We start from the raw sequence: 15,374 nt of genomic DNA on the forward strand, positions 1-15,374 counted from the left end.
GACAGCTTCTACAGAACTTATCTACATCAGACCCCATCTTAGGCCAGTAGAAATACAGAGAAATCATTTCCTTAGTCTTCTTAAAACTTAAGTGACCAGCTGAAGGAATCTCATGGGCTAACTGTAGAAACTGGGGTCTCACCTCCTGAGGCACAACAAGTCTTCTTTAGTCCCCTGGGATAGACTCAGTAAATTCACTGTAGAGGAGGCCATCCTCCCAGTACAACCTGCGCTTCCATGGATCTTGCCCTTCTAGCTGGGAAGCTGCATGTTGGCAAAGACCTTCAAGAGTAGGACACTCTTTGACCTCTGCTGAAGTCTGTCCTACAGGGGCCACCTTCTGCAAGCAAAGTCTGCAGCTCAGGATGGTGTTTAGGATCCAGATATCCGACAGGGGGTGCCTTTTTCCAGCTCTGTCATCAGTATCTGATTCACCATCTTCTGGTTGAACCTCACACTCAGTCTCAGCTGATGGGGGAGTCACAGGTTTGACTGTGGACTGTCCTCTCGGGTATGTCCTGGTTTTGTGCACATGAGTGCTACTTTTCTCGTTTCCAGAGACCTTGGGTTTCCCCTTTGTCTCTTTCTTCCTGGAAGTAGAAGTTTGCTTTTCCTGTGGACTGGGTGTTAACAACCCACTGAGAGACATCTAATAAAGTGAGCTTTCCTGCCTCCTTAGTCTGGCCCTGCTTCCTTTTACTGGGAGGCCTGTGGGTGCTTGATACAACTCCAAGAGTCAAAGTCATTCCCCAGCAGGACTCTCCCAGGCACCTCACTCTGTACACTGACAGGTATTCTTACATTCATATTGTTGCACTGGAAGAGAGTTGGAAGTATTGGAACCATCTGGATAGAGCCTCAAGCAAAATTAGTGGGGCCTTTGGGTGACTTAGCTACATCCTCAGGTTTGAAAAAGGTTTCATCCGCCACTGTGATGCTGGCCCCAGTGTCCCCAATGGCAGGGGTCTCCTGACCATTCACAAGTACACTGTCCTTGTAATATTATTTTGTGTTATCTGGTATAGAGTTACACATCTAAATTCTGCTGTTCCCAGGGACACTAAAGGACCACTGGCTGAGACTCCAATGGGATCTTCAGCCAATAGAGGACAGTTTCCACTTGCCATATGAACTTCTCCCTCAGGGATGAAGGCTAAGGAGGCAGTGTGGACCCCTGCAGGTTTATCCTTACATCTGGGATCCCCTTTCACATGGTCAGAAGACCCACAAGCATAACATTTACCAAATGTTTTCTGGAATGTTTTTTTGCTGACCTCCCTCTGGTTTGGCATCAGAGGATTCACTAGATGGACCTGGTTTCCCAAATGGCTTAACCTTGTTTGTGGCCCTATTTTGGATGGGAGGTTTTAGAATTCTCCGTCATCTTTCTTGTGCTGCTTCCGTTCATCCTTTTTGGGAGTGGCCCTGTTGGCAACCCACAAGTCAGCAGCTTTTGCTAGCTTCTTGGGATCAATCTCTTGTCAGGCAAGTGCTGTCTCAGCTCAGGAGAGCAGGCATCAAAAATAGATTCCAACAAAAACAGATCCAATTCCTTCAAAGGAGTTCACTTTGTAACCCATAACCCAACTATCTAAGTTTTTCAAACATTCACACACCCAGGTAGCCCAAATGGTACCATCAGTATTTTTGAGGGTCCTAAACCACTTAAGGTACTGGGCAGGAGTTTTCCCAAATATAGCTATTAAATCTAGTTTCACAATTTCATACTCCAGTCTTTCAAGTTCCTCTACCTCCATTACAGCATCAGTTGCAACCTGGGGAGGGGGGGGGGGGAAGAGTCTAGACAAAAGCCAAGGAATCAACTGATTCCCTGTGAAACCCTGAATCCCATAGTTATATTCAAAAGCCCCCAACCAATCCAAAATATCAAGTTTCACATATTACATACTCACTGCTTCTTTAGGCATGCAATGTCTCTTTAGACTGGAAGACATGAAAGTCTCTGGGTTAGAAACATTTTCAAGAGACAGTTGTCTTCATTTCAAGAACATGTTGCATTTCCATTTCCCTTTATTTGATGTGCTGATGTCTGGGTTCAGCTTGGATTTGTAATTTTTTGAATTCTGACAAGTCATTTTCTCAAGAGATCCACATTCTGGACTCAGTGATGGACTTTGGGGGTCCCTGTGGCTAAAGGTTAAGGTATAAGGGCCTGTTGAGGCAAAGAGGGGCTCTCTTCCTGAGACTCCTCTCCCTCCTCTGACTCTTCTATGACATCAGAGTTAGACTCTGCATTATCATCGCCAATATCATTTTCCACATTTCGGGGGTTAGTAGGTGTGACAGGCCTGCTACCCAGCCTTTGATGATTCAACAATCTTGCAATTAGTAAATTTTTCTTTCGTTTTACAGGGAGATTCCTGACTTTACACATTACTTTGTTGCCCTACTCTCAAATGATCAGGGCTTCCTGACTGAAGTTATCCATATTTGGCGTGCTACAATTGCATTTCTAGCAGAGCTTAGCCTTGTGAAGGTTTTTGGTTGAACAAAAGCAAAGTAAATTCTTAGTATAACAACTCTAGAATAGATCCTCACCCTCCGACACCAATGTTAGGCAAGATTGTATGAAGTACGCTCTGGGTGCACTACAACAACCCTGACCTCCTGGCAACAGGAACCCAACCTTTGGTGTAAGTCTGTACAACACAGGTTGGTAGTGTGTTGAGCAGCCAGGCTGATCTCACGAGGGGTCTATGTGAGCTGTAGGGGAGTTGCAGAGATTCACAGTGACAAGTATTCAAATAAACTCTTAAATACAAGGTTTATTGATCCAATAATTATTAATTTATTTAACAGTCATTAGAATAAGCCTTCATAAGGGGCAATATGGCATGACAGTAACACTCAACTATACTTCAGAAATACACACTTAATATTTCTAAATCATCATGTACCCATTCGGGATGGCCTGCAGACACTACCTACACCCTCAGGTGACTTCAATAGTTAGGGTGCTGGGGACATTAATATATCACTGTTGCATTACAATCAGATTTAGGAATAGGTCAAAGAAAAAAAGATTAGAACAAGAGATCACACAAATATTTTGAAGCAGGCAAGTACTTTTGGTAACTCCCAATGCAAAATGAGTTAACCCCTTCCAAGAAGGAAGACAACACAACACCTAAACCGAGAAGAGTCATTCAGGGAGCCAGGCCAAGCAAAGTTAAGTTAGCAAAATTCAAGGAGATCTGAAGCACTTCTTGTAGTTAAGGGTCTTGCACAATGTTTTAGAAGTATTTGTAGAATAAGAAGAAATTCAAAGTAGGGCCACAAGCTGATTAGGCTTGCGAGGTAAAGAAGCTGTTAGCAACTCTACAGGGGCAACCGAGACAAGTCTCCAACCAGGACAAGCAAAGTGTCACAACAAGAGGTAAGTTCTCTCAAACTTTACAGTACCTTTAGGTTGAAGAAAAGGGCAGCAGATGACTTCTGTTCCTATGCAGCTCTGCAGATCCTGGTGTTCTTGGGCTTGTCGTGGGGACAAGAGGGAGGACTTCTGGGGACTCCTGCACTGCAATGGGACGGTCACCAGTGTTTCAGCTCCTCGCGTCTACTGCAAATAGCAACACTGCTGTTCCCGGTTGTCAAGATGGGCTTTCCTTGCATCTGGGGCTCTGCACTGTGTTGAGGGGGTTCAGGCTTCGTCAGTCCCGCTTCCTGGGTGTCCGGAGGATTTCCTGGAGCTCTTGGTCAACCTAAAAGCAACGCACACAATCTGGTGTTCCTCTCCCTGGCCATTCGGTTCCAGCAGCGAAATTTCAGTGGAAATTCAACCAGCTCCGAGAGGTTGTCCAGGTGGCTTACTTTGTAGTGGATTGGTCACACCAACTCAAAAGGGAGAAATCATCCATGCAGGGGCTTCTATGTCGATACGAATTTGGAGTTTCAGCACAGCGGCAGGGCTTCACTGGGCAAACCAACGGTCCAGGAGTTGCAGCAGGCATCTCTTCCGAGTTCTTCTTCAGATTCCTTCGTCCAGTGGTCGACTGCCTTCCAAGACAAAAAGCCTCACCTTTTATGCAAGTTTCTCCCATTCATTCCAGCCTAGCTGTCAGTCACCCAGCAGGGTGGCTGTCCTTGCCCGAAAGCCAGCTGGCCAATCACCTAAGAGTGTATTCTGGTCTCCTAGGAGACTAAGCACAGGGAGTTTCGGGCACCTTGCTTGCTTCCTGCCCCCGCCATACACCTTAGAGCCAGAGGGGGGCTTCACTCGTGAATCCCGCCAAAGGCAAAATGAACAAAGGGACCAAACCTGGTTTGGCATGCAGAGTAAATCTCAAGAAGGATCTTTCTACAAAGAAATGGTGAAAAAAAAAGACAACCAGGGCCATTTTTACAAAAATGGCACCTTTGGGTGCTTTACTGCAGCTGCGAACGCAGCCCGCAGTAAATGTACACCACGGTAGTTAAACGTAAACCACTGCCACCAACCATTCATCAAGGAAAGGGAAACATAACATTGTTACATGAGAGGCTAAACAAAGGGGATACTAAGTAACCCGTCCCCTTATATTGTAAGACCCTGTGTGCTGGGTCTAGAAAGTTACAAAGGTGAGTAAAGTCATTTTCACTTTACCGCTCTTGGAAACAGTAGTTTAGAGAAGGTATGTAACCCTTTGGGAAATCTGAAAGACTTCCCTGTGCCACTGCACTGAAGGTGCTGTGTGACAATGCAAAAGATGATGCCTATGGAGTTTGTCAGACTCCACAACCAAAAGAAAAACAGTTCAAAATCACTTTGAAATACATGAGTGGGAAAAAGGGTCTCACTCTCTCCAGGTGAAAAAATCAAGTCCTCAAAATCCAGCAAAGTTGTTGGGGGTCTCTAAGGTAGAGAGGAATCAGCACATTAATAAGAATTCTCCCCAACATCCTTTAACATTGACTGAGGTTTGTTCTTTCAGACCACTTGGGTCCGTCTTTTGTTGAAACATGCATTTCTTAATGAGTAATGGCTGTTACAAAACGTGCATCAAAACTGTGCAATGGTTAAGCTGAACACTAGGAAAGGCATACTAGTAGGCCTAGTCAATTTCTAAACAGTAAGCAGGAAGCTGTCACACCAGAGGACCTAAAGGGAACACACCTTGGCGCTTCTAACAGATCTATAGCTTCCAGAAGGGTCTACTGCTCAAAACATGAAATTATTGTCCTACCTGCTGCTATGGCGCATAGGTCACAGTATAGCGTGGTGCATCAAGCAGGCCTTGCAAATGATTGAAAATCGTACTGGACCTGAAGTGCGAGTTACTTAGTTTACATAATCAACCTCAAGAGAAAAGCACTTGTCCCAAGGTGACTGGTGGCAAAATATTTAACAGTGTTATTTGTGAACTGGTCCATGTCGCCATAAGCACACTTCATATTTGCTGCAATGCTGTCTAGCATGTACAGTGAAACCTGCATTTGCCATTTACTGCCAACAAAATGTGTTTGCAGTAAATGAAAAATATGTTTCTAACATCCCAATGCATGCCAGCAAGGTAGAGTATCAGGCAAATGGTACTCGCCCTGCACAATACTAGCCGGCTAGTGGATTTTGTGTGCCCTGATCCAAGTCTGTATGCCACGATTAACAATTGTAGATATTTTTCAAAACACTGCATCAAATGCATAATTACAAATTGACTCACTTGAAACTGGATTATCCTCTCCTGGGAAAGGCACAAGTACATTCGTTCAGTATCCTTAAGATAGAACGCACATTTATGGAGTTGTGACACAGGATCATCTGCATCAAGTAATGCGGTTTGTTTATCCACCTTTCGAATGATCTAGTAATAGAAACAGCACACATGAATTACTAACAGTGAATCCAACATTTATTTTACTTCGGTTATTGCAACAAAATAAAACTAACAAGGTTGGATATGGGTATTGGGGGTGAGTCTGGGGGCAGGGACGAAAAGCATGCTGTATATCACAGGGCGGTACATCAAAGGCAAATACAAAATTACAGCCAAAGCTTGTGTACAGAGGTATACACAGCACAGACAATACATCAACAAAGGTTGTGTCATGCAGCGTGTTACAGATGTAAAACTACATTTAAAAAAAGCAGAGTGGGTCAGGGGAAAGGAATGCTACATCGGGTGGGGCAAAACTAGAGCCAGTACTCATATCTTGATGTTCAACAAATCACATTTTAATTACAAAGAAAGCTTATGCGAAAAGGGTCTCAAGAGGGCAAAATCTAATTTCACAAAACGACATCTCCACCGAAGCCTGCATTTTACACATTGAGGATACCTTTATAATGGAGTTCTGAGAAGAATTTCCAGGCTTTTCTTGATGATTGTTAGGTAAGATTTTCACATAACTGGTAAATCTTCCTGACCTTGGTCAACCCCAGAACTTTTTGCTTTATAAGTGCAATATGTTTCCTTAATACCTCAGTGAGTGGGAACCTTTTTCCACACTGACAATCTTTTAACACTCTTTATAGGTGTCATTTATTTGACTCTACATGGTGTCTTTTTAAAGCTATCCTCTTTAGCAATGTATTGGCAATAAGTGCCCATTGTTGCTGGGTTGCCCTAGGGGCTACTCTTAACTTTCTTTTGCTAACCTTGAGAGAACTACATTTCCGAAGTGTAGAAAGGATCTATGGATCCCTTTTACATTTTGTAAAGTGAAACCAGCACACCCCACCTTATGTGAAGTGCTGGGGAGATGCAATGTATCCCCTTTCACATTAAAAATAACAATTCTGTTACAGGGACAAGCTTACCTTCAATGGCTGGTGGCAGTGATAACTTGTATTAATTTGGTGCACCTTTACCGTGGGTTGTATTCACAGCTGCAGTAAAGGCACATAAGGGTGCTCATTTTTACCAAAATGGCACTGGTCGTCTTTTTTCACCAATTTAGTGTGTGTCGTTTCTTGTTCCTTCCCCCGACATCCAGGCCGGGAAATTCCTGTGTGATTTTTATCTTCAGTCCCCTGAACTACCCGCCCAGGTTCCAGTCTGTCTGTGAAGGCAGGAAGTGAGGGAGGAGTCAAACTCCACAGCCCCTTGTCTTACGCCTTGCCTGCAAATTTCAGTGGGGGGCTGGCTGTCCTGATTGGACAACCAGACCGCTCCTTGTAAAATGCGGGGAGAGAATGTAGAGGTTGTGCTGTAATTCCTGATAAATACTGCAAACCTGGAAGCTGAGAAAAAGTCGACCACTGGAACCGAAACCGAAGAGAAGATGAAGGAAACACAGCTGAAGCGATTTCCAGCGGCCGGAGAACCTGCTGTGTAACCGGAGCCTGCTGTAGCCTTCCTTCCAATCGACCTGGTGACTCTGAAAACGACGACCCCCAACCCAGGGCCTGGCGAGACCCAGTAGACCCAAGAAGACCTGTATTTTTAGCCATCCCATACATTGCTGCAACCTTGCGTTGTTGCAATACCCCACTACCCTGGGACCTCAAGCCATCGTGCGGTGCACAATCTTCTGAATTCCAAATCTCGCAGAAACTTCGTGGGCATCCTGGTGGATCTCCAGAGACAAGAATCGAGTCCGAAAAGTCCCAACAGAGTGCTGGACCTTTGCAACAATGAGAATTCAACTGTGATTTTCTGTGCGCCTTGAAAAGGCACCAAATCCGCAGAACCGCATTCAGCCGTGAGGGAAACCTTGCATAGAGCCTTCTTCATCAATCCCTGCTGCAAAGTTCCTTCTGAGGTCTTTTTTTTCAGTCACCACAACAAGGACCAGGTATTTGGCTGCAGACCCTGATGTCCTCCTGCTGCAAAACCTTCAATGCTGTGATGGGGAGGCCTCATCCAGTGCGCACAGTCCCACTGCTAAAATCCTGCTAGGGTGTCTTCTGCGAAGCCCCCGGACCCTCTAACTCTAAGGTAAAGTACTCACCCGTTTGCCAAGTTTTCCTAAAGGAACTCAGACTTTTGCTACTAAAGAACCTATCCTGACACTGCCTGTTGGTAACTAATCCTAGTGACCCCCCTTCTGCTGCTGAGAACACTCATGCTCCAAGAATAAGGGAAAGACTTGGGGATTGGGACTTCTGCCTAGAAAATAAAATAAGTGTTTAAAAGTGACTTACTTGTAAAGAATTGGTTGTTAACTGTAATTCTAAGAGTGAACAGTTACAAAAGTTCTTACTTCGGATGTGTGAGGCACTATTCTTAAAAGTATGGTTAACATCTTTCCTTCCTTAGCAGCGGTTTTACCAGTCTAAAATAAAGTAGATGTAAAGGTATTTTACTCTCCTGTGATTAGGTTGTGCCTCTTCCCAAAAGTAAAGTGTTGGTTTCACCAGATTATACCTGCAGGGTAACTGTATAAGTGTCCTTCAACTGTTGGTATCACCAGAGTAGTCCTTTGAGGATAATTGTATGAGTGTGCCTCAACTGGGTCTTGCTTCCCCCGACTTGCTGCTAGCCTGTCCAGAATAAGTCTGCATTAGGTTGTTGCCTACCTAGAATAACTGAGTCATTCAGTAAAGTGTAACAGTGGGTTTTACTTTCCCCTTCATTGTGAGAATAAAATAAAAGTATGTAGGTTTGACTTACCTTGGGTTAGCTGTGTGCCATCCAAAAATACGTTACCTCAATCTGGGGTTCCTGTTACACCATCCACTGGTCACCTTACGCACACGAATACCCGTGCAGCCACTAAGCCCTCCCAGGTCTTGATCTGCCTTCCCCTTCGAACTTAATGTCCTCACTCGCTCAAGTAGCACGGCAGCGGCAATACAACAAGAACACACGAGGGTATCCAATGCGTTATGGTCATTCTCACCTATTGCTACGTTGGCAGCTGCCCTGGCGTCTTTGAGATAGTCGACGGAGACGCCGGACGTTTTCTTTGTTTCATCACGCCCCCAGGAAGACCCGGCAGCGTTCTTGAAAACTTGGGTCATGTGACAGAGAAACGTGCTAGCTCATCAGTCACGTGATGGGGTCATGCGACACTCCTAGGCCCCTTCAAAACTGGAGAGGGAACGCTCATTCAGTGCTTCACAGCTGACCCAATCAGGCACTGTTCGGCGTCTTCCTGTCTCCACATCTCGATTCTGGACTACGGACTGTTCTTCTTGGATTCCTCTGTCAAGCTCTCGGATACTGTTTTGCTCTGCTGTTTCAGGACCTTTTGAACCGTTTTGGATTCCTTTGGATTACCACTGGTTTCGACGAACTTGGCTGGCTTTTGACCTTGGAACTCTTAACGGACTGTTTTCGGATTACCCTCTCCATTCAGGTTTTGCAGTGCCAAATTCAACAACCATCTACGCCTACCCGCTACAGCTTGCTACATTCAGCAACCACGCGGAACACCTCCATTTTCATCTGTGCTCTTCCCAGACCCCACCTTGGTAAGCCCCTTGATATTTGTTATCTTGCCATTCAGTGTATTGTTTTCCATTGTACTGACCCATTGCTTGCTTTACAGCGGTCGAGGGGTCACCGGTGTTCCTGGCGTTCTTCGGCACTCAAAAAACCCTGTGGCCTCAAGGATCGCTCAGGAAGTTATTTGCATCTTTCTGAGTGGAACTTGTGGACAGAGGCCCCATAATCTTCACGCCCATCAAGTCATAACAGTTCCCTGATTTCAAAAGCACCTGTAATTGAATATTCCATCCTTCGGTTTTATTCACCTAGTAGAACTGTGTTATCACAAAAGTAGTTCTAGGTTTTTACTGCACCTGGAATAAGTGTTCCACTATTCACCAAAATTATATTGTCCAGTTGACTGATTAAGTGATTTGTACTAAAAGTCAGTGTATAACCGGTAGGGTCTACTGCCTTTGCATTACTGAATGCAATTGTGAAAAGTAACCATTGGTTTTTACTCCCGAAGAAAAGGTGTGACCTATACTGAAAGTGTATGAAAAGGTTTTGACTTCCCTAGAACTATTGTAAGGTATTTCCAAATAAGGTTTATACTTTGTTCTGTGTAGCTTCAAGTATAGTGCTGTGCGCCAGTGCTCGCAGAGGGGGGGGCCCCCTGAGGAGGAGAACCACCGGCAACACCGGCCTAGACGTCGGACGCCTCCCGCACCGAGACCACAGCCCCGAGACGCAGGGCACGCGAAGTGGGAGCGGTACACCATCGGGAAGAACCCATCAGCGCTGTGGTTGGAGAGCAAGAACGTTTTACATTCCGAACCCACGGTACACACCCTGACACACGTTAAGGGCCACGAAGCTGCGGATGCCCGCTGAGGGGTGACACCACCTGGGCAGGCGGTGTGCCCAACCACACCACTCCTCGCCCGACTGAGACGGGACCGACCCAGCGGACGCTACCGAAGGCCCTTGGTAAGAACACTTATCGAGCTACTGCCCCAGGATCAGGGTGCGACCATGGGTAAAGAAAGAAGGAGGAAGCCCAACATGCAGAACAGAATTGAACAATATACTGTGTCCTCATCACAACAGACGGACTCCCAATTGCTACATCCCGACGGGATGGAAACTGAACACACGCTCTCACTTAAAGACGTTATGGCGGCCATTGCGGACTCCCGCTCATCTATGGTGCAGAAGATAGATCGCTCAAGCCTCGACATCTCCCTCCTTAGATACGACCTCCAGAAGCTGTCAGCGCGTACTGGAGAGGCAGAACAACGGATTGCGACGACAGAAAACAGCCTACACAATGTGCAGCAACAGATCCAAGGAATCTCGGCCACACTCAAGACGCTGGGGGCCAGGGTGGAGGAGAGCGAGGGGAGGTCCAGACGCAATAACGTTCGCATCCTTGGTCCCGAGAAAGAAGAAGGGCCCTGCATGGAACTCTTTTTGGAACAATTGCCAACTGACTTGCAATCCTTTTCAAAGTTCTTTTCCATCGAGAGAGCACACCGAATGCCCGCAGGCAGACCACTGCCTGGCACTCCCCCACGCACAGTGATCGCGAGATTCTTAAATTATCGAGACCGGGATGCGCTCCTACAACTTGCAAGATCCAAAGGTACAATTACATTCAACGGATCTAGACTGGCCTTCTTCCCCGACTACACCAGGGAAGTACAGAAAGCGAGACAGTCCTTTGGGAAGCTTAAGAGGCAACTACAGACATTGGGAGTCAAGTACGGCCTCCTCTTTCCCGCACAATTGAACATTTATCACAGAGGCACGACGGTCCATTTAGATGATCCTGGAGAAGCGTGGCGCTGGGCGGAGCAGCACATTGAAGGAGACTGGTCCGCAACCCGGGGTAATAACAGAAACAGGAACCCCAGACCATCACCGGAGCAACACACCAGGCCGGACAGGCCACCACCACCACCAGATCCGCCAGAAGACGGGGGAGATGATTCACCGCCCTGAACCCGCTGAGGGCCTTGCCCATGGGGTACCTACCTTATGGTCACTGTCAGTACGAATCCATGAGACTACTAAAAGCGATTTCACACGTTTGTAATGCGGTCAGCGGGGGATCGCTGCCCTCCCACTTGGGTGTTTAAGAGGGGGTGTAACACCATCACAGCCCCCCCCCCCCTTGACTTTCTAGTTAAACTTTAATAAGGCCAGTTAAAGTTAACAATCTACTCCTTTTGATTGTCAACAATGTTGGGTCGACAGGTACTTCAAGTTGGGGTGGAGTATTGGGAGGGAGAGGGAGGAGTTAGTTGGGGAACTTTGTTATTTCAGGACCGACCCTCCCTGGTAGTTCTCCAGGGATGGTGGAGTTCCTGGCCGGTTGGGACCACACCACACAGGATCAGCGCTTCAGACTTGAATCTTTATCTTTCTCGCACCGCATGCTCACACGCCGGGGCTGCACCCCTAGGGGCGGCCTGCCTATCCCTCTTATACCTCCACCAGATGCCACTTGACCAATCTCATCCACCCATGTCTACGCGCCCCAGCTCTCTCAAGGTTCTCACCTGGAACGTGAATGGGATGGGGGGGGGGGGGGGGGTTTGGGGGGGCACACTGTACATTTTTTCTACACACCAATTACAAGACCGCCTTTCATGCGGGATACACCATGGGATCCAGGGGCACCCTTATCCTTATACATACGGGTCCCATTTGTTCTACATGCACTATAGCAGGACCCTCGCGGACGCTACGTGATGGCGCTTGGGACACTCCGGGAAGAAACACTAGGACTTGTTTCCATTTACTCTCCACCTGGGCCGGGCCAAGAACTTCTTGATGACCTGACCTCCTTGTTGGGTAAGCACCAATCAGACAAGTGGTTCCTGGGAGGGGATTTCAATGACGTCATGTGCAATACCTTAGATCGTTCGCACCTTAGACAACGCAACCCGAACCTCCCCACAAAGCTGTTCAACTTTGTGTCTGCCCTGGGTCTTGGTGATGTGTGGCGGGAACTGCACCCGGGAACCAGAGGCTACTCGTTCCACTCCGGGGCCCACAGCTCCCTTTCCAGGCTTGACTACCTATTTGTTCCACACACAGACCTGTCCAATATGCCCTCGGACCTGCTCCCCCGGGGAGTTTCGGACCACTTGCCTCTCCTGGTGGAAAGGAGACTGCATGGAGAGGCCCCCCCTAGAACGTGGCGACTGAACACTTATTACTTAGGCAGCTCGGATTTGGTGGACCGCCTCACAGAGGCCTCAACTGAATATTTTGAGATTAATGGTTCTGACGAAACCAACCCATTGTGCTGTGGGAGGCCTATAAGGCCGTGCTGCGGGGAGAGATAATCTCCTGGACAGCGAACAAAAGAAAAGAGGCTCCAGAAGATAACTGAGGCAGAGGAGGAGGAGGAGGTAATCCACAGACGAGCACACCCTAGACCCTACCCCACAGACCCATAGGTCCCTTCAACGCGCCAGTGAATGCCTCCGAAACCTTACGCTACACAATGCCAAAGAGGCCCACTGGGAATCCAGAGCCCGGATATATGAGCTTAGGGATAAAGCCAGTAAGCTGCTGGCTTGGCTTGAGAGGAGGGATGAGGGTTGGCGCTCGGTCCGTGAGATCATCACCCCGCAGGGAGAGATCTGTCGGTCAGACGCAGATATAGCAGAAGCCTTCGCCCAATTTTATGCTGAATTATACCAGGCCCCGGAGCTACTGCTAGACCGGACCCTCCTCGATGTGGTGGTTCTCCCCTCCCCATCTGATAAGCAGCGCAAAATGTTGGACTCTGATCTCTCTGAGGCCGAACTGGTAGAAGCCCTGGAACAGCTGCAACCAGGAAAGACCCCGGGCCCAAACGGATTCCCCATAGAGATATGGCAGAAACTGGGAGGCAATAACGTATCACCTCCCCTGCACCAGATGCTGCTGGCCTCGTTAGAGCGGGGCTCCCTTCCGGACAACCTATGTAAGGCCGCGATAGTGGTCATCACCAAGCCTGATAAACCCCAAGAGCAATGCGCGTCTTATAGGCCGATCTCGCTAATCAACGGCGAAGCCAAGGACCTGGGCCAAGCTCTTGGCTAACCGACTACAACGGGTAGCGGACACACTTATACATCCAGATCAATGTGGCTTTATGCCTCAAATCAACCAGGATGAATCTGCGCCGACTCCACCTGGCGCTAGAACGGGCCCCCATCCTTTGGCACTTCTGGCAATAGATTTTGAGAAGGCATTCGATTCTGTCCGTTGGGATTGCCTTTGGGAAATCATGGCCCGTAAGGGATTTGGGAAAAGCTTCCTAGGTTGGGTGAAATTGCTGTACACAAACATCCGGGCAGAAGTCAAAGTGAACGGATGGACCTCCCGGACCTTTCCCTTGGGGTAGAGGCACGTGGCAGGGCTGCCCCCTCCCCTTCGCCCTCCCCATTGAACCACTGGCACTGTGGCTTCGTCAAAGCGGAGCTTGGAAGGGATTCAAATGGCCCGAAGGGCATGACGACCGCATATCTCTTTATGCTGACGATCTTCTACTGTACCTGGCTGACCCAGTTCGGAGCTGCCCCATAGTAACTCAAATGCTAGTCACTTACGGGGAATTCAGCGGGTTGAAAATTAATTCGAAGAAATCCGTAATGTTCCCAGTGAAAGGGGGGGGGGGGGGGGGGGGGGAGAGCAGGCAGTTACCAGGCTGTCCATACCGGCTTGAACGGCAGGGCTTTAAATATTTGGGGATTTGGGTAACACCTGACCTCACTAGATACACAAGACAATCTCCAGCCGATCATGGATAGGTTGGTCAACGACATCCACCATTGGAAACTCCTCCCTCTGACCCTCATGGGGAGAGCCGCGCTCTTTAAAATGTCATTGCCAAGATTCCTTTACGTTTTGCAGAATGCCCCGCTTGCGATCTCTGCCCCCGAATTCCATCGCATAGAAACCCTTTTTAGGGAACTCATTTGGGGGGGGGAGGGAGGGGTGGTTGGAGGGGGAAGGCCGCTCACGCATTGCACTAAGTACCTTGCAGAGGTCAGTCTGGGAGGGTGGGATAGGTGTACCCCGTCTCCAAACTTACTATTGGGCTTCACAACTCTCAGTGGTCAACGACCTGCTACACGGGGATCGGGCGCTACCTCACATTAGGGCAGAAGTGGAACCCATACAAGGTACGGACCTGTTGCAGGAACTGTACGAACCTCCGGGTAGGCCCCCCCCCGCTCACAACTAAGGCTCACATTACTACGGTCTGGAGGCAGGCACATTTGTTTGTTGGGTGGGAAGACAAAATAACAGCAGCACAACCCCTATGGCACAACACCAATCTGAAGGAAATCGAGAAAATTGAACCATGGCCACGCTGGGTAAGAGCGGGAATCCTTAGAATCAAAGATGTCCTAAAAGATGGGAAACTAACCTCATTTGAAGACATCCAGGGTAGATTCCAACTGCCCAACACCGAGCGGTAGCACTTTACACAACTGATCCACGCCCTCCGAACCCATATGCCCCCAGGTGATTCAATCCCTGACTACAACCCAATCGAACGCAATATGCTACCCGAGTATATCCCCAGCAAATGCAGATCCACTCTCTATAACGCTATCACCTCCTTCGCGACTCCCGAGCTATTGGGATTAAAGGCCAAATGGGAAAGGGAGGTGGGGGAAATGGACCCTGAGGACTGGATCCAGGTCCTAATGCACCCACGGGAGGTAGCCATCTCCTCCAGACTTAGACTGGTGCAACTTAAAATCCTGCATAGGGTGTACTACCCTCAAACTCTTTTATATGGCTGGAGGAGAATAGTGAGTCCGAACTGTCTTCGCAGTGGAGAGGAGGAAGGCACCTTCTTTCATATCCTCTGGGCATGCCCTCGGATCTGTGACTATTGGACTGCATGCTGTACGGAATTGTCCAGAGCCCTTACTTGTCCTGTTGAACTAGATCCGAAGGTCTTAATATTGGGGGCACTGGACATGTCTGAATTCAATAAATGGGAAAACTGCCATCGAACACTGCCATGGCCCTAGTGAAACACAACAT

At 48.0% G+C, this 15,374-nt stretch overlaps 1 protein-coding gene across 1 annotated transcript in view; it reads right to left on the bottom strand.

The window, feature by feature from the left end:
• Positions 1–15,374, bottom strand: part of RBPJ (recombination signal binding protein for immunoglobulin kappa J region) — a 231,701-nt gene that overhangs the window by 45,251 nt on the left and 171,076 nt on the right. The window contains exon 8 of the mRNA XM_069631847.1: positions 5,661–5,801. Coding sequence (XP_069487948.1) covers positions 5,661–5,801 — 141 coding nt within the window. The remainder of the gene's footprint in view (positions 1–5,660; positions 5,802–15,374) is intronic.

This window comes from Ambystoma mexicanum, chromosome 6q (assembly GCF_040938575.1).
Source record: "Ambystoma mexicanum isolate Mex_15411 chromosome 6q, UKY_AmexF1_1, whole genome shotgun sequence".
NCBI lineage: Eukaryota > Metazoa > Chordata > Amphibia > Caudata > Ambystomatidae > Ambystoma > Ambystoma mexicanum.